Source organism: Gracilinanus agilis, chromosome 1 (assembly GCF_016433145.1).
Source record: "Gracilinanus agilis isolate LMUSP501 chromosome 1, AgileGrace, whole genome shotgun sequence".
Lineage (NCBI taxonomy): Eukaryota > Metazoa > Chordata > Mammalia > Didelphimorphia > Didelphidae > Gracilinanus > Gracilinanus agilis.
The window spans coordinates 790,406,628-790,433,506 of record NC_058130.1 but is presented as its reverse complement, the minus strand read 5'-3'; the positions used below and the strand labels follow the sequence as shown (position 1 = coordinate 790,433,506).

General features: G+C 37.3%; 1 protein-coding gene across 1 annotated transcript in view; it reads left to right on the top strand.

The window, feature by feature from the left end:
- Positions 1-24,337, top strand: part of LOC123246029 (vomeronasal type-2 receptor 26-like) — a 42,929-nt gene extending 18,592 nt beyond the window's left edge. The window contains exons 4-6 of the mRNA XM_044674987.1: positions 4,016-4,243; positions 12,891-13,014; positions 23,412-24,337. Of these exons, the coding sequence (XP_044530922.1) occupies positions 4,016-4,243; positions 12,891-13,014; positions 23,412-24,337 (1,278 nt within the window). The remainder of the gene's footprint in view (positions 1-4,015; positions 4,244-12,890; positions 13,015-23,411) is intronic.
- Positions 24,338-26,879: the final 2,542 nt, after the last annotated feature.

Below are 26,879 nucleotides of genomic sequence, written 5' to 3'. Positions count from 1 at the left end.
AATTGTATAAAAAATCATGCCATTTCCCAATTGATAAATGGGAAAGGGACATGAATAGGCAATTTTCAGATAAAGAAATCAAAACTATCAATAAGCATATGAGAAAGTGCTCTAAATCTCTAATAATTAGAGAAATGCAAATCAAAACAACTCTGAGTTATCACCTCACACCTAGCAGATTGGCTAAAATGAGAGAAGGAGAAAGCAATGAATGTTGGAGGGGATGTGGCAAAATTGGGACATTAATGCATTGCTGGCGGAGTTGTGAAGTGATCCAACCATCTCTGGCTGGCAATTTGGAACTATGCTCAAAGGGCTATAAAAGACTGCCTGCCCTTTGATCCAGCCATACCATTATTGGGGTTGTACCCCAAAGAGATCATAGGTAAACAAATGTGTACAAAAATATTCATAGCCTCACTTTTTGTGGTGGCAAAAAAACTGGAAAATGAGGATCTGCCCTTCAATTGGGGAATTGCTTAACAAATTGTGATCTATGCTGGTGATGGAATACTATTGCGCTCAAAGGAATAATAAACTGGAGGAACTCCATGTGAACTGGAAAGACCTCCAGGAATTGATGCAGAGTGAAAGGAGCAGAGCCAGAAGTACATTGTACACAGAGACCAATACACTGTGATAAAATCGAATGTAATGGATTGCTGTACTAGCAGCAATGCAAGGACCTAAGACAATTCTGAGGAACTTATTGTAAAGAATGCTACCCATATTCAGAGGAAGAACTGCAGGAGTGGAAACACAGAAGAAAAGCAACTGCTTGAACACATGGGTTGAAATGGACATGATTGGGGATGTAGACTCGAAAATACCACTGCAGTGCAATGATCAACAATTTGGAAATAGGTCTTGATCAATGACACACGTTAAAACCAGTGGAAATGGGCATTGGCTACGGGGGGAGGGAAAGTCTGGGGTTGAAGGGGAAAGTAACATTGTGAATCATGTAACTATGTTAACTTTTCTAAAAAATAAAAATTATTAAAAAAGAAAAGGCTCACTCCATCTCAGTTAGAGACTGCTCTAGGTCCTTTGTCAGCCTGAGGTAATTATGGAAGATAAGACCTTCATCCCTCACAACCCCAAAATGAATTTGGGGTCCAAATTGTTTGAAGGGAGAATGATGAGGGAGCGTACATTCCCTTGATATGGGCAGTGCTTGTGGGCTGTGGTGAATATTATTTGCCCTGATTAGGGAGAATGCTGACAGACCAATTAAACAGACAGCTCTGTGTAACATGCTTTCTCACTTAAGGAGAGAACACACTCCTACCGCTGGAAAGAGAAAGATAAATATATGCTCTTTGGAGGAGAAGAGCTTACCCTTTTGTTTTGCCCCTAAACCCACAATAAAGTTCTGTTTCATTCCCTGTGGAGAAGGTCTGACTTTGAATTCTTTCAAGAATGACAGAGAACAACACTTTGTCCACATCAGTGATTCTTAGTATTTGGAAGACTGACCTTATATCAAGACTGAGATCAGAGTCTTCCAACTCAGAAGGGCCCAGGAAAGACATGTTATGGAGAACAAAAATTGGAGTAGGGAAAGGAAGTAAGGCTTCTTGCCTTGAAATTGCAGAGAGACAAGCTGGCTAAGAGAACACTGTGCATGTTACTGTACTACTGGCTTGGGAAGAGACAGCTAGGAGAATGTCTGCACAGATGGCCTGGCTTAGGACTGTCTAGTGGGACTCAGCCTTACTTGGGGCACTCTATGGGAGATCCAGTATGCCCCAAATCTGGTTTTGAGCTGGCATGACTGGTTTGGGGAAGAGGCTGCTAAGAAAATGGCTGACCATACATGGTTAGTGTCTTTTCTTCATCAGGCCTGCTTTTTATAGTTTCCTAAATAATTACAAATTAAGATACAGAATCCAGAGAATTTAAGTCATAACAGGTATCTTCTGGGTTCTACTTTTTTCACTACTCATTATCTAATAATGTTTCCATATTTAAAAAAAACCGAATCTGCTCATCATTTCTTATGGCACAGTAGTATTCCATCACAATCCTATGCCTCAATCTCGTTGGTCATTCTTCAACTGATGGACAACCTCTTATTTTATAGTTTTATGCCACCACCAAGAGAGATGCTACAAAATTTAGGAAGATCTAGATTACTTTTCTTTTCTCTAATCTCCTTGGGAAGCAGACCCAGGAATAGTAATATACAGAGGATATACACAGTTTTATAACTCAAAGAGAGTGATTCCAAATTACTACTAGGGAAAAGTCTGAAAAGAATTTATAGATCAAAGAATTTTATTTCTTAATATTTTCCCTGAAATTAAAAGTAAATTTTAAATATGATTCTATTTTAGAGATTCTAAAATGAACCATCTTGAATTCATGAAAAGTTATACAATGGAGATGAAATATACAAATTAAAGTGTCTCTGTCCTCAAGGTGCCAAAGATCTATTGGGAAAAAGTATGTACGCGTGTAGATTTATTAAAAATAAATAAATAAGAAAACGAGGCAGTGTGTAATCTAAATATTCTGATAGAAAAGGCTGAATGAGTGAGTGCATTATATTGGGAAGTAATCAAGGTAAAGATTGGGAGGAAAGAGATATCATATATAGTTCAAGCCATAGCCAGAAAGAGAGGCTATCTATAATATAGTGTGTAAAGGAAATAAGATTAAATACAATGGGTATTCTTTATTTGAATGGCATTTGTAAATACTTTTGTAAGAAGCCATATTGGGCCAGGATGGTTGCTAGTTACTGAGAGTGGAATGCAAAATACAGGGGTGGCATGAGATCAAATAGTATGTTAAGAGCACCCTATAAATTGAGGCTAATCCCTATTCTCATGGTCTCAGTCTTGAGAAAGGTGGGAGGGTAGACATTTAAAAATTGTCTCTTTGCTAAGGTTAACTTAAACCTCATAAGATTAGCTACCTTGGCTCTTTGCTCATCCAGTGCTATCAGCATCCAGTCCTATACATCATAAATAATATACACCTTTCTAAACACCAATAAGAAGATAAATATTGAAGATCAAGTCTGTTAAACCAAGCCATCTTGAATTGAGCTAGAACATCAAACAACTGAGTCAGGCCCTTAGGCCTGACTAAGGCAATTAGCCTGGCAGGATCAGTGAATTAGCTTCAACTGCAAACTCCTGAAGATTTATTACAGTCTTAGTTATTTAAACAGGGTTCTAGGATTCATTCTCAATCCCTCTTTCCTCTTTATTTCAACCTATCCTTTCACTAACCTTGTTTGCCTTCATTAAATAAGTTAAAAAGAGAGAAACCTGAACTGACATGATCTGCGCTGAAGATTCTTAGGGGAAAGGTGTCAGTTAAAACTTCTCCTTTCTCTCATAAAGCTCATTCAAGTGATTATTGATCTTCTATCATCAGGATCAACAGCACAACCAACAAATTGCAGTCAGTTATAACATCTTTATTAATTTGAGTTTACTAATTCTCTAAATAACTGAGTTCACTTAGCACTGACAGTTGGGGAAGAATCTTTACTTTCTCAATGGTCAGTTGTAAAGGAGGAATTAATGGAGTGGTGGGGCCTGTCAGCTGGCTTAACACAGACCACAACCAGCAGCAGAGTCGCTTAATCTTACTTAAAGCAACATCATTCAGTTGTGTTAAAACATTTAGATAAAAGGTCTCTTAATCACCTTTACACATTTCAATATGATGTCTCTTGAATACATTCCAAATTATTAATATGAGACTAGGCCAGACTTGGGTTTGAGAATTATGTGACTTCTTTGCAATTCAGAGTGATATTGTGAGCACTACATGCAGGGATGAATGGAGTCTCTTACCCAGAATTCAATTCACAATTCAAAGTCTACTGTGTGGATTGATTCTTACAGAAACCAAGATTTTTATTACTCACACCAAACAAGAGCACTAACTTTAGGTCATGAAGACTTAGATCTCCTAGATAGGCCATATATCTTACTTTCGTAAGAGCCCTGACCTTGGGCACTGGGCAGTGACTGATATTTCTCTTCCCTTTCAGCTTCACAATTTTCTGAAGAAAATCCACTTTGACAATAGTGCTGGTGACCAAGTGTTTTTGGATGATACAGAAAATTCTGAGGCTCATTATAACATTTTGGAGTACTTGTTCTTTGTCAATGGCACTGAAGCTCTGGTGAAAGTGGGGCAGTTTATTCCAAATGCTCCACATGATCAAGATATTACCATTTATAATGAGACCATAGTGTGGGGCTGGAATGAACCAAAGGTCAGAAACAATTTTAATATTAATTCAGGGGTTTCAAACATGGAAATACATCATATTTCTTAGATCATCTACTCAAAGAGCTTTTTAAAGGTTAAAATCATTCAAAATAAGCAAAGAAGGAGTTTTACTAAATTTCTTTTTTGAAACGAACATGGCATAGACTCCAAAGCCAGTTAGACCAAAAACAGAGAAGGAAAGCCACAGACCAATATGCTTAATGAACATAGATGCAAAAATCTTAAATTGAGTACTAGCAAAAAGACTCCAGTACGTGATCAGAAGGATTATTCACTATGATCAGGAGGGATTTATGCCAGGATTTCAAGGGTGGTTTAAAATTAGGAAAACCATCCACATAATTGATCATATCAACAACCAAACCAACAGAAATCATATGATTATCTCAACAGATGTAGAAAAAACCTTCAAGAAAATACAACACCCATTCCTATTGAAAATATAGGACTAGATGGACCTTTCCTAAAAATAAAAAAGAACAGTAGATATTTAAAACTATCAGCAAGCATTATCTGCAATGGGGACAAATTAGAAGCATTCCCTATAAGATCAGGAGTGAAACGAGGATGCCCGTCATCACCTCTAATATTTAACATTGTACTAGAAACAGTAGCAGTAGCAATAAGAGAAGAAAAAGAAATTGAAGGGATTAAAGGAGGCAATAAGGAGGCTAAACTATTACTCTTTGCAGATGATATGATGGTCTACTTAAAGAATTCTAGAGAATCAACTAAAACACTAGTAGAAATAATCAACAACTTTAGCAAAGTTGTAGGATACAAAATAAACCAACACAAAATATCAGCATTTATATATATATTTCCAACACAACTCAGCAGCAAGAGTTAGAAAGAGAAATTCCATTTAAAATCACCTTAGACAATATAAAATACTTAGGAATCTATCTGCCATGACAGAGGAATTATATGAACACAAATATAAAACACTTTCCACATAATTAAAACTAGATTGAAATAATTGAAAAAAAAAACATTAATTTCTCATGGGTAGGATGAGCTAATATAATAAAAATGACAATCCTACTGAAATTTATCCTACTTGTTCAGTACCATATCTATTAAACTACCAAGAAACTTATTTTATTGAATTAGAAAAGATTATGACAAAATTCACCTGGAAGACAAATAATCAAGAATATCAAGAGAATTAATGAATAAAAATGTGAAGGATGGGGACCTAGCAGTAACAGATCTTAAACTGTACTATAAAGCAGTGGTCATTAAAGCAATATAGTACTGGCTAAGAGACAGAAGGGAGGATCAATGGAATAGATTTGGGATAAGTGTTCTCAGCAAGATAATATATGATAAACCCATAGATCCCAGCGTTTGGGACAAAAACCCATTGTTTGACAAAAATTGCTTGGAAAATTGGGAAACATTATGGGAGAGATTAGGTTTAGATTAACATCTCACATCCTACACCAGGGTAAATTCAGAATGGGTAAATGACTTAAAAATAAAGAAGGAAACTATAAATAAATTAGATGAACATAGGATGGTGTTTCAGATATCTTTTGGGTAGGTGGAAATGAATTTGTCCATCTGGTTGACATTGGATGGTGGCAACTAATTTACACAGGAGATCTTGTCCCACGAGGTTCAAAGGACACGATGACATCAATAAAAAGGTGTGTTCGAGAGTTAGAGGGCCGAATTTTATCATTTTAACTTTTAGCTTCGGGACTTGTTGGGCTATCCCAGAAGCTCCTCTTACTCTCAAACTGCCCTGATATTGGCATCCTTGGGGTGCCTCGCATAAAACAGAACAAGTTGTACCAGTGCCCAGTAGTCCTTCATAGTGTACTCCTTGATTTCTAAGGTAACTAGTGGTTCCCCACTGTCATTGGACTTCACTGGTACGAGGGGTAATAAAGAATCAATACAGGCAACCTACAATTAACACCCAAAGACCAAAATCATGTTCCCCTCATTGTTACTTTTATGGGAAAATAGGTCATATTATCCAATTTTGTAGATTTAAGCAACAAATTAACTTTACCAAAAATGATAATTGTAATCAAAGAGACAGAAGAACAAGAAGGACCTAGTACAACACAAAATGGTCAAAAACAATAATGATACAAAGAGAAGTGAGGAAAGCAAGCATGATGGTTCGTGCTGTAGCCATGCATGCAAGAAATTTAGCCAATTCCCATCCCTAGAATAAATGGAGAGATACTTACAGATGAGAACGAAGCCAAAGTCCTTATGAATCGAGATTCCTAATTTAAAAAGGTCTAATCATTATAATTTGGGTGTGAGGATGTGTAGTCTGAGTGAGGAAAATAAAATTGAAAAACTGGGCAAAACAGAACAGATTTCTCAAGCAAGCCAGGGCTAAACCAGAGTAGGTAAACTGCTGGGAAAATTTCAGTTTCTTCTTCTGTAGATCTTAAGCCTTAACAGTTGATATATATCCACCCTTTCCACCCTCTTCTTTGTCTCCTGCCCACTTCCCGGATCCCTCCCGGGCCCTGGGAAGCCTAGATAGCTAGATGATGAAACTCCTAATATCTAGGGGCAGTAGACACAGAGGTGATGGTCAAGTACAGGTTGATAACTGTATATGAAGGACAGGAAGAGCTTGCAGAGTGGTCTTTGCAACTCTCTCACTCCAAAACTAGGATCCACACCGATCTCTAGCCTCAGCACAGGTAAAAGACCCCAGAATCTCTCAGAGTTCTCAACTGCCCCCTCCTGCCTTTCGCATGCCTCTCTGGGAACATTCTATTCAACTGACTTATCTTTAAATCATTGAATGAACTTCAAGCTCCCAGAGGTTCAATATAACAATGGTCATTTGTATCTAAACTAGAACTTCCTGTAGCACCATCAGGCAAGTCAAATTTAGAAAGAGAAGAGCAACAGAAAGCAGGCTTAGAGAGTATTCTCTCTCTCTCATTGAGAGCTGGAGAGTCATTATCAGTTGTGCAAACTTCATGTCGGCTTTTGCTAAGGGCTGCAGAAATGGAGGTTTGGTCTGATTCACCGTCCAAGGTTATCTAAAGAGCTGTCAAGCTCCAAATCAGAAGTTTTCCAATCTGTTGTATCCAGGAATGTATGGTAGTTAGTTTTTGTTCCCTTCAACACCTCTGATATGTCTACTGAGTCAGAAGCTGACGTTCACTATTCTACCCTGAAGTTTGTGTGGCTGAAGTCAGATGGTTTGTGTCTCTAATCACTGAACAAACTTCGTTGTTGTTATTAGACACACTGGTTACTGGGGATGACAACTGCTCCCTCTCCCTTCCCCAAGCTGCTGGTTGGAATTCTTCAGCTAAGGGGTTGAGAAAGGTGGATGTGGAATTTCCTAAACAGCTGCCAGTACCCTGAAACTCAGTGTGTTGCCCTTTTAAAGTTATGTCTTTGCCAACATACTGATTTTATTGCTCTCTAACCTCTTTCTGTGACATTGTGTCTGAAGCAAGTGAATGGGATCAAACTTTGGCATTTAACTCCCCCAAGGTCTCTAAATGTATTCTTTTCTGGATACACTGTAAATCCTTGCCATAATGTTCTTTATCCAAGCTGCCCCGTTGTTTTAGACTTAGAATAAAGAGAGGAGTTTGAGATTTTGATGACTTTGAACAAGATAGCAAAGCTTCATGATGCAATCTGTTGCAAGTGCTTGTATGGTCCTTATGCTTCTCATCCAATGTTTCTGTGATGGAATGAGAAGGCTGATCCCTTATGTAGTTATCCTCACTACTGCCATATATTTCTCTGTGCATTTGCATTATTTCCTCCCATTGTTGATTATCTACCACAGACATATCTTTATATTCTGTGCAGCTTGCTTGAGACATCTGTTCTGTTTTGCTCAGTTTTTCAATTTTATTTTCCCCACACAGATTACACATCCTCACCTCCAAATTATAATGATTAGACCTTTTTAAATTGGGAATCTCAATTCATAAGGACTTTGGCTTTGTTCCCATCTGTATGGATCTCTCCATTTCTTCTAGGGATGGGGATTGGCTAACTTTCTTGCATGCATGGCTACAGCACGAACCATCAAGCTTGATTTCCTCACTTCTCTTTATATAATTATTGTTTTTGAACCATTTTGTGTTGTAATAGGTCCTTCTTGTTCCTCTGTGTCTTTGATTATAATTATCAATTTTGGTAAAGTCAATTTGTTGCTTAAATCTACAAAATTAGATAATATGACCTATTTTCCCACAAAGGTAGCAACAAGGAGAAGATGATATTGGTCTTTGGGTGTTAATTGCAGATTGCCTGTATTGATTATGGCTCCTACTAGTTTGAAGGGCCATTTTTTTACCTCTTCTATTTCTTTTTCTCATTTTATTTGTTTAAACTTTTTTTTTCAAATCTGCTATCAGTTCGTCCTTGTCTGAGTCAGTCTGTCTTTTTATCCTTGCTTCCTTCTGCTTTGAGTCATGGATATAGGAAGCATGCTGTCTTACATCCTCCAGTGGCAGTGATTTCCACTGTGAACAGTTTTGCCTAAAATAATTTTGTATTGGGATTGATGTTCCCTTTACAAATTGTCTACGAAGATGATCTATGGTTTCCTGAGCATGTGTGTCACTTAATCCTAGGATTGTTTCTGCTACCTCTATTACGCTATCAAGGAAACTGCTAGGATATTCCTCTTCTCCCTATTTTAATTTTTCAATTTTTTACCATGAATTTGGCCTTTTTGCATAGATTCTCATTGCTTCTTATAGATCAGTTCTACATTGGATCAGGCACCTAAGGTTGGCATATTGGGTAAAATCTAAATCTTCGTGGACTAATGGCCAGGCTGCTAAATTTGGGTTTGTCCTTGTTTCATTTAGTAATTTTTCCTCTTCTGAGGAAGAGTAAAATTCCCCTAAAAGAAATTCCACGTCATTGAAACTGGGGTTGAATAGTGTGAACACCCTTTTTAATTCTTTAATGCTTTTGAATGGTTTTTCAAAAAATTTTGGAAAAGTCTCTTCAGGACCTCCATGTCACTTTGGGTGAATGCTTTATATGTTTTCACATGCACTACCCCTTCAACAGGCTGCACTATTGTCCTATCTATGATTGGTAAAAGAGAAACTATGGAATTTGTGGATGGTTGGTTGCTATTGGCCTTTGATTCAATATTGGTGGTATTATTTCCAGGTATTTGGACTCCACAATCTCTAACTGGAGAATTGTGTGCTTGTTCAATTCCTTTCCTTCCCTTATTTATTTCAATACTTGGAATAGTAGTTTGATGTTATTTACTAGATCCCCAGAATCAGCATCTTTTTTGTTGTAATTGAGTTGAAATATTGCCACAGGTGAGAGAAAACATTTTTCAAGGCCACTATGAATTGCCAGATTGTTAGGATTATGGCTATGGCAGTTGGGATGAAACAAATACATTCAGCCAGGGTCAGAGCACACTATTTGTAATAGTCATAGATGTCCAGCACTTGTTGCATGAAATTGGGGACCTTTCTAAACCAAAAATCCATAACACCTTGCATAAGAGACCATGAAATCATAGAGATGGTAGATAGGATGAATGTTATCCTAGCTAACTTCATTTTGTTTGTAACAGAAGATTTTACGTATTTCACAAACTTTGCTCGCCAATTAAATATTTGAGAGAAATAAAGTAAATCCTTCATCTTTAGGTTAAAAGGGAGAGATAAAGGTGAGGAGGTGATAGGAGGAGGAATGAAAGGGGAAGGGTGAATGTAGGGAAGGAATGATTGAGGTGGTATATTGGATGGTGAAGGGATAGGTGGGGTATTCAGGAAAGGCAGCTTAAAATAGGCTTGACACTGAGGCTAGAGACAGAGGATATTGGGGGAGATATAGGCAGGATCCTTCAAGGTAAGGAAAGGTATCTCTATAGATACAAAGGAGTTGGGCCAGTCAGAAATGTTTAAATCTGCCTTGAGGGCTTCTCTTGTCAGTTTCTAAAGTCCCTTGAGGGAGGAGTCAAAAGGGCTCCTCCCTGCCAGTGAAACTGATAGCAGGAGGAAATCTTGGGTAAGGACTTCCTGCCAAGATGGATGCCCACAGTACCCTCAAGAAATAAAAGAAAATAACTCCTTCCCCCTTCAGCCCTTGCCTCAATTTTTGACACAATGACGCACCAGAGGGTTTGAGTAGGTAACAAAGGGGATTTATTAATACAAGTGTCAATTAGAAGGAGAGAGGGGTTTAGGGTTTTGTAACAGCCACTAGGGAGAAAGCTGCAGATGTGGGAAGCATCACAGGAGGGTTAGACTGAGAGAGAACCTGCTCTCCCAGTAAGGAAGATTTGGCTGCCTTAACATAAAGTATTTAATAGATCAATAACATAAAGTATAACTTGATTTATAGATGTCCTACTTGCCTACAGAAAACTAAATCCCAGTATGTCTAAAACCAAACCCCAAACCACTCTTCCACTCAGAGCCAAAGGGAAATTCAGGAAAGATAATAGGGGTCAAGGAGAGGTCCAGAGAAATCAGCTAGGTTCAAATTGTCCAGAGACAAAAGCACAGGCCAAGGCAAAGCCAAAAGCCAAAGCAGAGCCTCAGTTAGAACTTCAGCTCTCCTCAAGCTTCAGGTTCCAACTGACTTACTGTGAAGATTCTAAGACTTAACTGCCAGGGCTGTTTATAGTTGACTCTTGCCAGAGTAAAAACCTCTGTTGCATCCTTGCATTACAAATAGTATACCTATCAGGTCTATGGGATAGGAAATATTTTAAAAGCAAGCAAGAGATAGAAAATATTACAAAATGTAAAATAAATAATTTCGATTATATTAAATTAAAAAGTTTTTGTACAAACAAAACCAATGCAATCAAAATTAGAAGGGAAGCAAGAAATTGGGAAAAAATCTTTATAACAAAAACCTCTGACAAAGGTATCCTTTCCACAATTTATAAGGAGCTAAATCAATTGTGAAAAAAAAATAAAGCCATTCCACAATTGATAAATGGGCAAAGGACATGTATAGGCAGTTTTCACATAAAGAAATCAAAGCTATCAATAAGCACATGAAAAAATGTTCTAAATCTCTCATAACTAGAGAAATCAAAACAACTCTGAGGTACCACTTCACACCTATCAGATTGGCTAATATGATAACAAAGTTAAGTAATAAATGTTGGAAGGGATGTAGCAAAATTGGGACACTAATGCATTGCTAGCGGAGTTGTGAATTGATCCAACCATTCTGGAAGGCAATTTGGAGCTATGCTCAAAGGGCTTTAAAAGAATGCCTGCCCTTTGATCCAGCCATGCCACTGCTGGGTTTTTGACCCAAAGAGGAAATATAGAAAAATATGTTTACAAAAATCTTTATAGCCTTTCTCTTTGTTGTGACAAAGAATTGGAAAATGAGGAGATGCCCTTCAATTGGGGAATGGCTGGAAAAATTGTGGTTTCTGATGTTGATGGAATACTATTGAACTTAAAGGAATAATGAACTGAAGGAATTCCATGTTAACTGGAATGACCTCCAGGAATTGATGCAGAGTGAAAGGAGTAGAACCAGGAGAACCTTATACACAGAGATGCATACACTGTGTTACAATTGAATGTAATGGACTTCTCTACTGGCAACAATGCAATAATCCAGGGCAGTTCTTAGGGTTTTATGAGAGAGAACACCATCCATATCCAAAGAAAGATCTGTGGGAGCAGAAATTCAAAAGAAAGACATTTGCTCTTCAAATGATTCAATGAGAGTATGACTGGTGATGTAGACTCTAAATGATCACTTTATTGCAAATATTAATCATATAGAAATAGGATTTGAACAAAAATACAATGGTCAGTGTAACAATGTAAAACCCAGTGGAATTGCTTGATGGCTATGGGAGGGGTTTGGGAGGAAGGGAGGGAAAGAACATGAATCAGGTAACCATAGAAAAATATCCTAAATTAAATTATTAAATAAATAAAATTTAAAAAATAAAGGCTAAAATCCTGCATAAATATTAGGTATTCTTATAAATTCATACATAGCCAAATCTTCATCTGGTCCCTCTTCCAATTTTCTTCCAAGTATGACAAAGAATAAACAATCAAATCACTCAACTTATTTTATAAAATTAGCTGTATTTATGAATATTCCAAAAATAATTTGGTTTCTCAAATTTACCAAATTATTGGTGGGATTTATTATTTATTTTCCTTTGAAAAATGAACTCCATCACAACCTTTGACTCTGTCTGACTTACATCATATGTGAACAAAAAATTAAAGTATATACTCTAGCGCATTATTCCTCCCTTCTTTTAACCATCAAAGTTGTTACAATAGGTCAAGATTACACATAGAATTATAGAATATTATAACTGAAAGGGACTTGCAGTTGATCAATATCCTTTTTCAGATGACAAATCTGAAACCCAAGGCAGTAGAAAAGCTCAGCCAAATTCACTTGGCTACTGAAGTACTGAAGGGGATTGAAATTATATATCTTTGATATATGTCTAAATGGCATTCTCTTACATATATTAATTGATTAACGGGCCTGGGAGAAGTCCCTAGCTCTTTAATAAAATCAGATATCTTTCCTTGGCTCAAAATGACATGAATTATCATAAATAATTTACTTTACCATCTGTTGTTAGGGCCCAGAACCTTGAAGCATTTTCCTTTCTTCTCACTGTTTAGCCTCCTCAGGCTGTGTGCAGTGATAGCTGTGGCCCTGGATTCAGGAAAACTCCAAGGGAGGGAGAGCCCATCTGCTGCTTTGACTGTTCTTTATGCCCAGAGGGGGAGATTTCCAATCAAATGAGTAAGTATTTGCAATGATCTTTACTACCAAAGTCACTAAAAACTTATGGTATTTGGATCTTGAGGCCATGTGGAATTCATGGGAACATTAATGAAGGAGTAACAAGATATGCAGCCACAATGGGGGCAGATTGTTTTCTCTTTGTCCATCTCACTTGCTTGGTCTCTTTCAGGTATTACCCATCATGTAATGGGGATGATCATCATCTGGATTAATATGTAGGATCATATAGCTAGAAGTGGAAGGAATCTCAGTAGCCATCTAGTTCAACTCCCTCTTTTGATTAATCAAGGAACAACCAAAGAATGGGGTGTGACTGCTGAGATGTGTTGGGGTTAAGTGACTTACCCAAGGTGATAATTCTAAAAAACAGAGGTATTGTCTCCACCTAGTTCCTCTGGGGCAGTGCTTTTCACACAGTATTGGTGTTGTTGTTTGTCCTTTTTAAAAGAGGACTAATGACATCAGCAGATGATGTCTGGCCTTGTACATGGCTTGGCTTTAAGTGAGACTGTGTTGAAAAAAGTCATTCCTCTGACTTGGTCTTCCAGAGTCACTGAGGTCAAGTGATAAGGCAAAATTCAGGATGACTGGTAATGATCCTGGAGGTAGTAGATGATATCAACACCTTCAAGTCTGTCCATATTCTGAGCACTCCATAACTCCTACTTATGCCACCTACATAATCATGGGAACAAATTATTTACATCCACCCATTCCAGCAGAGCATTTGTCCTGTGAGAGAGATCATCTGTGAGGACATCTTCAAGCCAATTTCCCATCCCTGCATCTGTTGAGTGTTTTGCCCAATTTTTTTTTCTGGGATATCATTGCGAATCTCAAAGATACTTCCCTCATGATGTTCTTCCTTATCACCTTCCACTTGCCCCAGGAATAACAATGGATGGTGCTTGAGGGATTGCTTGGGCAGATGCAGGAATATTTGGCCTGTTTTGTCACACTGAATGGTTGCCCCAAGTTTACTGAGAACATTTCACCCTAAAAGTTTCGATGGGCATCTGGGTATCAACAGGAATGAGTATTCTAAACTCATTGGAGCAATCTTCACCATTTATTGACCTTAACTTTGGCACCGTTTCTATTTGCCCAGTGCCTCCTTTTATTTTCACAGACCTCATTAATAAACACTCTTCTGGTGCTGATTTTAACACAAATCTGGTGGCACCCGTGTCAGTCAGAGCTGGATAAATTTATTCTCCTATCTTCACCATAAATAAGGGCTTTTTGTTGTTAGCAGTTTGACTGACAGGTATCAGTGGTGCCTTAGTGTCAATGCAGCCTAAGTCCTAACCATATTGATCTTGGGCTTCTGTTTGCACTGGCTCAGGACTCTTCGGTTGCAATGGAAATGTGTCCCCTTTAAAATTAGATGTTATATGGATTTTCTGTGCTCCTTTGTGTCTTTGTTTCCGTATTGTAGCTTGGTGCAGAAAATTTGCTAATGGGCTTATACCTCTTATTTTGTATGTCCCTTGTCTCAAACCATGAGTAAAGTAAAGTACTCTGTTCTTTCCTGAACACACTTTGCTTGATGCCTACAAAGTTAGATTTCAGAGAAGCTTGCTTTAGGGGAAATCCTTCTTTTGAGTTGGGAATGTGTTGCTGATCATTGACCATATCCCAATTCTGTGAATCCATGCCTATTTCTTGTGCATGACTCATAGACCCAATGTCAGTAGCAGGAAACCTAACACCACTTGCACTTTCATAGGAAACAAAGCTACTACTTCAGATTTCTTCTTTGTTCTTATCTGTGCTACCATGTTTCCCTCTATGGTACTGACAGTTCCTAAATTGAATTCCTCTAAATGCCTGAACTCAGAGTTTATTCCAGAGGCAGCATTCTCTGGAGTGACACAGGCTTGAAGGTATAACAGTTTATAATTTTAATCTCCCTGCAAAGCTGATTGTGGTAAAAATTCTTCAGCTCTTGAATCCAACTTCAGAGTCTCTTTGCATTTGCAGCAGCTAGACTTTTCCCTTTTCCTTACTGCTTTTCTAGCTACCAAAGGAGAGAAGATTGTGCCTGTGTCTGAGACCTTTGTACTTTTCTTCCCATTGGTCTGCAGAAGTTTACCTTTCTTACTGACAATGTCTTTCTTTATGATATCAGTATTAAAACACCCAGTTAAACTCAGTTCTTTTGTTGTTTTGTATTGCTTTACTACTGATTGATTCAAATGATTCACTGTCCTAATAGTCATTGATGTTTCATGGTGCAGCATGCTTGGAACAGATGTATTCAATGATGGTAAAGGCTGAATACTAGTATTTGATATTTTCAAGGGTGTATCCTTTGTAATGTTATCAGGTTTGATCAGTGCTAATTCCATTAAGTTTAAGTCAAGGTTTTGTGTAGGTTCAAGTACTTTTCTATCATCAATTTTTAAGTCACTGTTTTCAGTTCCATAGATTCTTTTCTTCATTTCAATGACATCATTTTCCATTTGTAATTCTTCTTCAATATTCTCACTATAATCATGTTTTGCTTCAGCAAGCCCATAACTTATTACTGCATTTCTCAGCTCCTATTTTTTACTTTTCCCCTGCATTATCACTGCCATAGCTGTTGTCTTTTGCTTCAATTATCCATGCTACTTCCTCAGTTCATATGCTAGTGTGTGGCCTCACTCCTTTGGCCACATACTCTTCTATCTTAGATAAACTTGGTGAATCATTGGAATTGGAGCAGTTGTGGTCACCACACCTTGATTTCACACTATATCTATTATATATCTATTTCTACTATTGTTATTGTTGTTCTTAAAAATGGAGCCTGGATCTGGGTAAAGTATGTATACAATCATATGTAGTTTTGATCAGAGGATTCGCACACCAACTGACTTAATATACACTTACATTTAATAACTTGGAGGGTTTAGGGTTGATGGTATATATACAGGAGAGTGTGTCTGGTCAAATCTGCCTAGTTATCTTTAGTGTTGACAGGACAGCTTCTCCCCTAAAGGGGAAAAGGTCCCAAACAGAAATCTTTGCTTCCCTAACTTCCTCTCAAACTAATATACTTCTCTATATACTAAGTATAAATGCAAGATGCTTAAGAGAGAGTCTTTATTGAAGATCTGAAGATATTAAAGTTTTGCTGTGATACTGCTGGCTTGATATCTTTGAAGTAGTATTTAAATTAGGGTCAGGATCAGACAGTCTTATTGATTGCTTTAGTGGGTAAATGGCTGAATTCCACCAAGCTCTTTGGGTCAGAATTATGCTGGGACTCAGAAAGTAGCAGTAATAATAATAATTATCCCACCAACCTCTTTCTCCTAGCACCCTATCCCAGGAAAGAGTGAATCACTCATGTTGGGGTGCTCCTTATATACCCATATTTGTACTGCTCTTAACAGTCCCTCTCTTAGGGTTCCATGGTAATTCACCCCATTTAAGATTCTTCAAGCTACAGTTAGTAGATGGTATCAGCATCTTCCAGTCTGTCCATGTTCTGAGCACTCCATAACTCCTACTTCTGCCACCTTCATAATCATGGGAACAAATTATTTATATCTACCCATTCCAGCTGAGCAATTATTTACATGTTTGTCAATTAACCTTATAGGTTGTTTGGCCCCATAACTAACTGATACATTCATGACCAATTTGTGACCCTCAGCCTGCTTTAGTCTATATGTTACTGGGCATGCCACAGCTTCTTGGACACATAAGTAAGAACTGACTGCCAGGTGGACACCAAAGATGGATAACAAATTCTCAAAAGGCTCTACAAAACCTGGATAGCAGAGGTGCTGGCCCTCCTTGGACATCTGTACATCTCAAAGTACCTTTGCTTTGTTGTGGTATGGTGGATAGAGCACTGGACATGGAGTCAAGAAAACCTTGAAATTAAATTATATTTTGTGGAGGACCATGGAGTTAAATGCCCCCAAACTCTCTCTCCTCTCCTCCTGAGGAGGTCAAGCATAGGGCACAGTTGGAAAGAACAGCATAACCTTGAATATAATGATGTGAAGGCAGAGAGAAATCTCTCCTCCAGCTCCAGAGGACAGGATCTAGTCAAAATTATGTTTGTTGACTGATTCCAATAATGAACTAAGCTTGATTCCCACGGTAAAAAGAGATAAAATAGCGACTGTTTCTGGCTCTGAGAGGAAGCAGGAGTACAAGCTTGGGGCAGTAGCCTGAAGCCTATTAGAGTAGAGCTTGATGGAATAAAACTAGGAATGTTAGAAAGCCTGCTAGTGATAAATGTCATTCCTTTTAAGTCTTCATTGATCCTCAACCCCATCTAGGTCCAAGACCCCATGCAAAGCTCTGACCTATAAAATTTTGTAATACATTGTAATAATATTTCCTATACCTTGTAGCTGAGTGACCTTGCGTATAATGGAACTTCCATGGTTTCCATTTCCTTATAATTATAATTTGGTGAGTTTAGATTAGATGTCATAAGATGTCCTTGCTATGTTTCCTATGATCTTTGAAAGGAAAAGTGGTTCAGTGAAAAGTAAAGTTAATACGGGGTCAGAGGACTAGGGTTTAAATATTGTCTCTGCTACTTATTATCTATGTGATCTTAGGCAAGTCATTTAACTCTGTGGTCCATAATTTCTTTAGTTCTACAATAAAATGATTGTTACAGATGATATCCACTGTCCATTATCTGATGAAATCTATGATCATGTCTTGATTACACATGTATTAAGAAGGAAATGGAGATATTCAGTATCTAAGGTTTGTAATTGAATAAAAGCTTCAGAAAAAGGGTGTAGATGAAGGTGGGTCCAAAGGAGGTACTCTCAGCTGAAAGAGGTTCAGCCACAGAAAGACTGTGAGGGAGGAAGCAAGTTCAAAGTGGGAGCTTAATGCTGTGGGTGAGTATGAGATGGAGAAATTTAGCCTGAATTTTGGGGACTGGTTAGATGATCAGCTCAGGGGAAGAGCTGTATCTGGATGAATGAGATGAAAAATAATAACGATCATAGAAAACATAGAAACATATGAGGCACTGGGCTAAGTGCTTTACACTTATGATTTAATTTGATCCTTAAGAGAACTCTTTGAGGTATTTTCCTTATTTTAAATATGAGAAAATTTAGACAGATAATAGGTGACATGCCCAAGGTCACACATCAAGTAAGTGTCTGAGGCTAGGTTTGAAAGTCAGGATTTCCTGACTCTAGACCCAGCACTCTGTCCACTACATCACCTAGCCAGTCAGCATGTTCTGAGCAATAATAGAAAATGAGATGATGCTTGAAGGAAAATGTACAGTTGGTTGCCTTTACATGTGTGGTAAATTATGATATAAAATTATGTATGGGAGGGGATTATGATTTAATATGAGATGGGGTCTATATTGAATATCTCTGTACATAATTTTTGTCTCCACTGAACACCTGATTATACTCAAACCATAACACAGGAAATTCACAATGAAAATTCTCTTCCTGTGCCATTAATAATTTTTTAAAATAATTTTTTAAAAAAAATTTCCCATGGTTACATAAGTCATGTTTTTACCTTCCTCTTCACCCCCTCAAACTCCCCCCACTCTGCTGTAGCCAATTCGCATTTCCACTGGTTTTATTATGTTTGGTCAGTCAAGACTTATTTACACATTATTGATAGTTACATGGGTGTGGTCTTTTCAGGTCTACATCCCCAATCATGTCCTCATCAACCCAAGTGTCCAAGCAGTTGTTTTTCTTCTGTGTTTCTGCTTCTGTAGTTCTTCCTCTGAATGTGGGTAGTGTTCCTTTCCATAAATCCCTCAGAATTGTCTTGGGTCATTGCATTGCTGCTAGTACAGACATCCATTATATTCCATTTTACCACAGTATATCAGTCTCTGTGTACAATGTTTTTCTGGCTCTGTTCCTTTCACTCTGCATCAATTCCTGGAGGTCTTTCCAGTTCACATGGAATTCCTCCAGTTTATTATTCTTTTGAGCACAATAGTATTTCATCACCAACTTATACTACAATTTGTTCAGCCATTCCCCAATTGAAAGGGATACCCTTGCTTTCCAGTTTTTTGCCACCACAAAGAGCGCAGCTATAAATATTTTTGTGCAAGTCTGTTTATCTATGATCTCTTTGGGGTACAATCCCAGCAATGTTATGGCTGGATCAAAGGGCAGACATTCTTTTATCTCTCTTTAGACATAGTTCCAAATTGCCATCCAGAATGGTTGGATCAGTTCACAACTCCACCAGCAGTGCATTAATGTCCCAATTTTGCTACATCCCCACCAACATTCTTTACTCTCCCCTGCTATCATTTTAGCCAATCTGCTAGGTGTGAGGTGGTACCTCAGAGTTGTTTTGATTTGCATTTCTTTAATTATTAGAGATTTAGAACACTTTCTCATGTGCTTATTGATACTTTTTATTTCTTTATCTGAAAATTGCCTATTCATGTCCCTTGCCCATTTATTAATTGGGGAATGGCTTGATTTTTTATACAATTGATTTAGCTCCTTGTATATTAGAGTAATTAGACCTCTGTCAGAATTTTTTGTTATAAAGATCTTTTCCCAGATTGTTGTTTCCCTTCTGATTTTGGTTGCATTGTTTTTCTTTGTACAAAAACTTTTTAATTTAATATAATCAAAATTATTTATCTTACATTTTGTAATTTTCTCTAACTCTTGTTTGGTTTTATAGTCTTTCCTTTCCCAGAGATCTGACAAGTATGCTATTCTTTGTTCACCTAATTTACTTACAGTTTCCTTCTTTATATTTAAGTCTTTCACCCATTCTGAATTTATCTTGGTGTATGGTGTGAGATGTTGATCTAAACTTTATCTCTCCCATTTTTTTCCAGTTTTCCCAGCAGTTTTTGTCAAATAGTGGATTTTTGTCCCAAAAGTTGGGCTCTTTGGGTTTATCATACACTGTCTTGCTGACATCACTTGCCCCAAGTCTATTCCACTGATCCTCCCTTCTACCTCTTAGCCAGTACCATATTCTGACCACTGCTTTATAGTATAATTTAATATCTGGTACTGCTAAGCCACCTTCCTTCACATTTTTTTTTCATTATTTCCCTTGGTATTCTTGATCTTTTGTTCTTCCAAATAAACTTTGTTATTTTTTTTTCTAATGTAGTAAAACCGTTTTTTGGTAGTTTGATAGGTCATCTGAAAAGAAAATAAGAGAAGTCTGCCAGTGCTCAAATATAGCCAGTAAATCACTGTAGCTTTTGGGTGATAGATAAACCTACTAGAGTAATGGAGTATAAGTAGGTGGTCCATGACTAAAAATCAGCTGCAAGCCAAGTCAGAGGGAAAAAAATATTTTTAATTAAGTATGGGGAAAGCACTATGACTTTGTATCAGAACCAGGTTACCAGAGTAGACACTTAATATAAGTTCAATTAATCCTTGATACATTTTAAAAATTTAAATATTTTATTTTTTTAGAAAAATTTTCCATGGTTACATGATTCTTGTTTTTACTATCCCCTTCACCACCACCCCCTTATCCAACGCACATTTCCATTGGTTTTAACATGTGTGATCAATCAAGACTTATTTACATATTATTGATAGTTGCATTGGTGTGGTTGTTTCGGGTCTACATCCCCAACCATGTCTGCATCAACTCATGTGTTCAAGGAGTTGTTTTTCTTCTTTGTTTCCACTCCTGCAGTTCTTCCTCTGAATGTGGGTAGCGTTCTTTACCATAAGTCCCTCAGAATTGTCCTGGGTCATTGCGTTGCTGCCAGTACAGAAGTCCATTACATTCAATTTTACCACAGTGCTTGATACATTTTTTTAAAAAAGATATTCTGAGCCTGGGAGCATTGAGTTGGTTTGACCATCTCCTAGCATGACTGTAGAGATTTGGAGCTTATGACCGTGAGTAAAGAGCCAGCATAAAATTGAGTTCCAAATAGCCCCAAATGACTAACTAACTGATCCACAAAAATTTAACCAGCCCTCTATGAAGTACCAAGAGATATAACCATATCCTTTACTCAGACTTTATGTCAAAAACATTGGGGACACTAATATACTACTGGTGGAACTCTAAGCTGATCCAAATATTTTGGACAATTATGTGGAATTATAGACAAAAGAGTTATAAAACTGCATATATCTTGTGATCCAGTAATTCTGCTATTAGGTTTAATTCTTAAGGTGATCATGGAAAAAGGAAAGGCTCCTTTATTTTCTAAAATATTTATATCACTTGTCTTTGTGGTGGTGAAATTGAAGAGATGCTCATCAATAGGGTAAAAGCTTAACAACTTGTGGCATATAATTGTGATATAATACTACTGCACCAAGAGAAATGATGAACAAATGATTTAAAGGAAATAGAAAGAGCTATAAGGAGTTATGATGAGAGAAATGAGTGAAACCAAGAGAACATTCTATACAGCATGTGAAATATTGTTTGAAGAAAGACTTGTGTATATCCATCTCCAAAGGAAGAGTTGATATACAGAAGTAAAGGAGACATAGTTCTACATTTAAATATATCTTTTTTTTCAAATGATGCCTCATCTAATGGAGGCTAGAGAGGGAGGGAGGAAGGAACCTGGGCATTTTAGATTAGAAATTTTTACTAGATTAGTAATTTTTAAAAAAAAATCACCTAAAGCTCAACTCCTGTCAGCTCAGGAGGGTATTCTCCTCCATAATAAACCTGGGGGAAACCTTAATAGCTCAATGAATGCCTGAAGCATTTGGCTCATAGATAGAAGGCCCTATGTTGAAATCTTGACCAAGACACTTAGGAGCTGTGTGACCTGACAGAAATCACTTAACCACAATTGCCTGGTATTTTCTACTTTTCTACCATGGGACTGACACTTAACAGCAATTCTAAAACAGCACATGAAGGTTTAAAAATAGTAAACTTACATAACCTTACAGAGGAGGGAAGTGAGAACTAAGGTCATATGAGTGGTCAAGCTAAGGTTAGAAGTCACAGATAGATAGTATGAGGGGAACTGTATTTGAATCTTACTTTTTCAAATACCTATTTGTGTGACTTCCTGCAAGACATTCTGGTTAGGTCTTAGCTTCCTCCACTGTAAAAGGAGGGCCATAGACTATGTTATCTTTAATATATATGTGTGCTTCAAATGTGTGTCCATTTTATCAAATGTTATGATTAAAAATAATAAAGACTAATATAATTATAGAAATTAGTATTTTAATTAAAGCCATGCTGATAGGGATAAAATCATTAGAACACACGCTTGTAAGAATTCAAAACTCCTGCCTTAGCCATTTTACCTTTCATACCTTTGGCTAAAAGAGGGCTTACTTTCGGATTTCCTCTCATTTAAAGTGTCCTCTGCATGGTGACACAGGCATCCCCATGCCCAAAGAACTGGAAATGGAAACCCGTTGGACCACGGGAAATGTAGTTTGATAGTTCCCACGTGTCCATAGAAAAAATATATATACTTTAAAATGACATTTCCCAAATTTCAATTAACACAAACTAGGACAGAAGTGTTGCTTTTCCAGTACCACAATTATTTGTCCACATACCAAGGCAGAAGTGAGGGTGACACATCACTATATGGATTCTCATTATGGAAAGCATAGAACATAGCTCATCCTCAAAAATTGTTGCCAATTCATCCAAGACTTAATCTTATTGAGGGAGAATTTATTATTAGAAAGTGAAGTGGAATTAGTAAATATAGTAAAGTATAGACTTTGTTCAGGATAATGATGTATTTGTGCTGGAGTCCTGTGAGTATGATTGCTGAAATTCTTTGCTTTAAACTTTGATAAAGCATTTAGAGGAGGGACTGAACAGTGAATCCTACAAATACAAAATATTTTTTACAAATAATTAAAGTTGTTAAAGCATTACAAATATAATTTCATTTTATCATCATGGCAGCCTTAAAGGGAAGGTATTATTAGCAATTCCATTTTACAGAAGAGGAAATTCCCTCAGTACCTTATCTATAAAATGGGAATGCTAATAGCATTGACTTCCTGGGGTTCTTGTGAGGATCAAATGAGATAATCATTTTAAAGCACTTGGAACAATGCCTGGCACATATTAGGTGCTATATAAATGCTAATTATTATAACTTATTATGATTAGTATTGTGGAAGTATCAGTGAGCACAGATGCAATATGACTATTGATAAATGGAGGAAATATTGGAAAAGATAAATGTTGAGAAATAGCATGATCTAGGTCTTCCAAATTGTAAACGTAATGAACAAAGTGGAAATGGGCCTAATCACTTTGGTGGCTATACCACTGTGACTATGATTATATCCTGAGGGTCATGTTCTAACCTCTATGTCCAAATGGCCTGAGTGGAGTTATGTTGTCTGATTTCCAGGTTTGAGAAAAGGGAGTGTTTTAAAATACAAAACAAGGAGATGCAATGAGATGTGTCTTGTCCCCTACAGATATGAAGCATTGCATTAAATGCCCTGAAGATGAATATCCAAATAAGGAGAGAGATCACTGCCTCCCCAAAGCCATCACCTTCCTGGATATCAAAGAACCTCTGGGAATGACTCTAACTTGTGTGGCCCTTCTCTTCTCTGTGTTGACAGCTCTGATTTTTGGGGTATTTGTGAGGTTTCGTGATACATGCATAGTGAAAGCTAATAACCGGGTCCTCAGCTATACTCTCCTCATCTCCCTCACCTTATGTTTCCTCTGCTCCTTGCTCTTCATTGGACGTCCCACTGCAGCCACCTGCCTCTTTAGACAAACAACTTTTGGGCTTGTCTTCACTGTAGCTGTTTCTTCCATTTTAGCAAAAACCATTCTGGTAGTTCTGGCCTTCAAGATTATAAATCCCAGGAGCAAGAGTAAGGTATGGCTGCAACCTAGAGTGTCCAATTGTATTGTAGTCCTTTGCTCTGTGATTCAGGTGACTCTGTGTGGCATCTGGCTGGGAATCTCTCCCCCCTTCCCAGACACAGACATACATTCTGAACCCAATGAGATCATCATTGAATGTAATGAAGGCTCTGTCTTTGGTTTCTACTCTGTCTTGGGTTACATTGGCCTCTTAGCCCTGGGCAGCTTCATGGTGGCTTTTACTGCCAGAAGCCTACCTGACACCTTCAATGAAGCCAAGTTCATAACTTTCAGTATGTTGATGTTCTGCAGTGTGTGGGTTTCCTTCCTGCCCACATACCAGAGCACCAAGGGCAAGGCTATGGTGGTTGTGGAGATCTTCTCCATCTTGGCATCCAGTGCTGGCTTACTAAGCTGCATCTTTATCCCCAAATGTTATGCCATCTTGTTAAGGCCAGATGAGAACATTAAGGAATGTATAAGAAATAAATCAAACTGCAAAATTGAGAAGCATTTTACTTGAGAAATTGAAAGGATTAGCAAATGATTTAATATGGAAATCCATGGATCCAGATTGACCCAGTCTGGTGACTCAGTTCTGGAACTGGCTTACTTGCCTTGCTATCCAATTAAGTATGTAGTACAAATATTTTCCTATGAGGAAATTTTTCAATTTTGGAAAATGAGAAAAAAAACTATATTACATTGTTTAAACCTAGCCCTCTGTCCCTGGGAAAGTAAGCCATCTCTCTCTCTCTCTCTCTCTCTCTCTCTCTCTCTCTCTCTCTCACACACACACACACACACACACACACACATATATATATATATATATATATATGAAGAGAGAAACCCATTAATTATCCCTTGAGTACTGCTTTGACTGCATCCCATAGAATTTGATAAGTATTTTCCTCTTTGTCATTTTCTTCAATGAAATCATTATTGTTTCTTTGATTTGTTCTTTAATTGACCAGTTTTGAAGAATTAGTTTATTTAGTTTCCTGTTAATTTCAAATTTTCCTCTTTAGGAACCCTTATTATTATTTTTATCACATTATGATCTGAAAATTTTTCATTAATTATTTCTGCTTTTCTGCATTTGTTTGCAATATCTTTATGGCCTAGTAAAGGGACAGTCTTTGTATATGTGCCATGTACTGCTAAAAAGAAGGTATATTCCTTTTTATCCCTATTCAATTTTCTCCAGACATGTATTAGCTCTATTTTTTAACATTTAATTCACTTCCATTACTTCTCTCTTATATATTTTTTGGTTTGATTTGTCTTGTTCTAATGGCAGAAGGTTGAGGTCCCTGACAAGTATGGTTTTACTACCTATTTCTCCTTAAGCTCTTTTAGTTCAGTAAGTTAAAAATCTGAAATCTTTTTTTGTGCATATATGTTGTTTACTAACATTTCTTCATTCTTTATCTTTTATCAAGAAGTAATTTTTCCTTTTCTCTTTTAATCATATATATATATATTACTTTAGCTTTGTTTGAGATCATGATTGCTACTCCTGTCTTTGTCTTAGTTGTAGCCCAATAGATTCTGCTCCAGTCTCTTACTTGTGTGTGTCTACATGCATCACGTGTGTTTCTTGTAGGCAACATATACTAGGATTCTGGTATATAATCTACTCTACTATTCACTTGCATTCTTTATGGTGGCAAAAAAAAATTTGAAAATGATGGTGTGTTCTTCAATTGGAGAATGACTGAATGAATTGTGGTATCTACTGGTGATGGAATACTATTGTGCTGAAATGAATGATGAACTGGAGGAATTCCATGTGAACTGGAATGACTTCCACGAATTGATGCAGAGTGAGAGGAGAAGAAGCAGGAGAAACTTGTACCCAGGAACTGAGACACTGTGGCACAATCCAATGCAATGGACTTCTCTACTAGCAGCAATGCAGTGATCCAGGACAATTCTGAGGGACTTATGAGGAAGAAAGTTTTCCACATCCAGAAAAAATTTCTGGGAGTAGAAACACAGAAGAAAAACATATGATTGATCACATGGTTTGATGGGGATATGATTGGGATGTTGATTTTAAATGATCTTCTCTGAGCCCCTCAGAGAAATAAAATCTTATCAGAGCTCCATCAAAGTCAGTGCAGATGGCAAAGGCCTGCATTGACCTCTGTGATCTGAAAATCAGCCACAGAATGGATGGATAACCCAATCTGATCCCTCTGTGTGACTCTTCTAACCAATACTTTTTATTATTAAAATTAATATAATCTATATTTTTAGGATAGCCTCAGGTTTTGAAGTATAGATATAAAATCCCTTTATAGAAATTCACTTATAGAATTCCATTTAACAATCTATAACAAACCAATATTTAACGAGTTAATAGCCCCTGCCCTTAGTAAGAAACAATAAAGGAGAAGCTGCTTTTTTCTCTGTCTCAAAGTTTGAAAGACAGCATTACAGAAGGAAAAGACCTTTTTGTCTCAATCCTTTCTCATGCTGAATTTAACCTCATGAACCCAACATTCTCACACTTCACTACTTTCCCACGTTAAGCTTGTCCCCCAGAATTTGGGGTTCTCACACCCTAATACACTTTTGAAATATGTTGAAGTTTCTTTTTATAAAAATAAAACTTAGATAAAGTAGAGCATTGGTAGCCTTGAAAATTGTTTACACTTAATATGATCCATATGGAGAAATACATTTTGTGTGCCAACATTTTATGCAACCAGTATAATCTTGAGTTCTCTGTTTTGATGTGTTTTAACCCTTAACTCCTTGTGTATTGGCTCATAGATGGAAGAGTGGTAAGGGTGGGCAATGGGGGTCAAGTAACTTGCCCAGGGTCACACAGCTGGGAAGTGTTTTGATTTTTAAATGTAAATTTTCCCAGAATTTGAGTAACTGTGAGAAAAAGGTATAAAAATGAAAATTTATAGGAAGTGGTAGAAGAACAGCTTCCACAAATCCACTGTGTCTCTGACTCTCATACTTTCTCACCTAAACCATGCACCTTCCCAGACCCCCTGTAGCTGCTGGCTGGCTTCCAGCAATGATCAATCTATTACAAATATTAA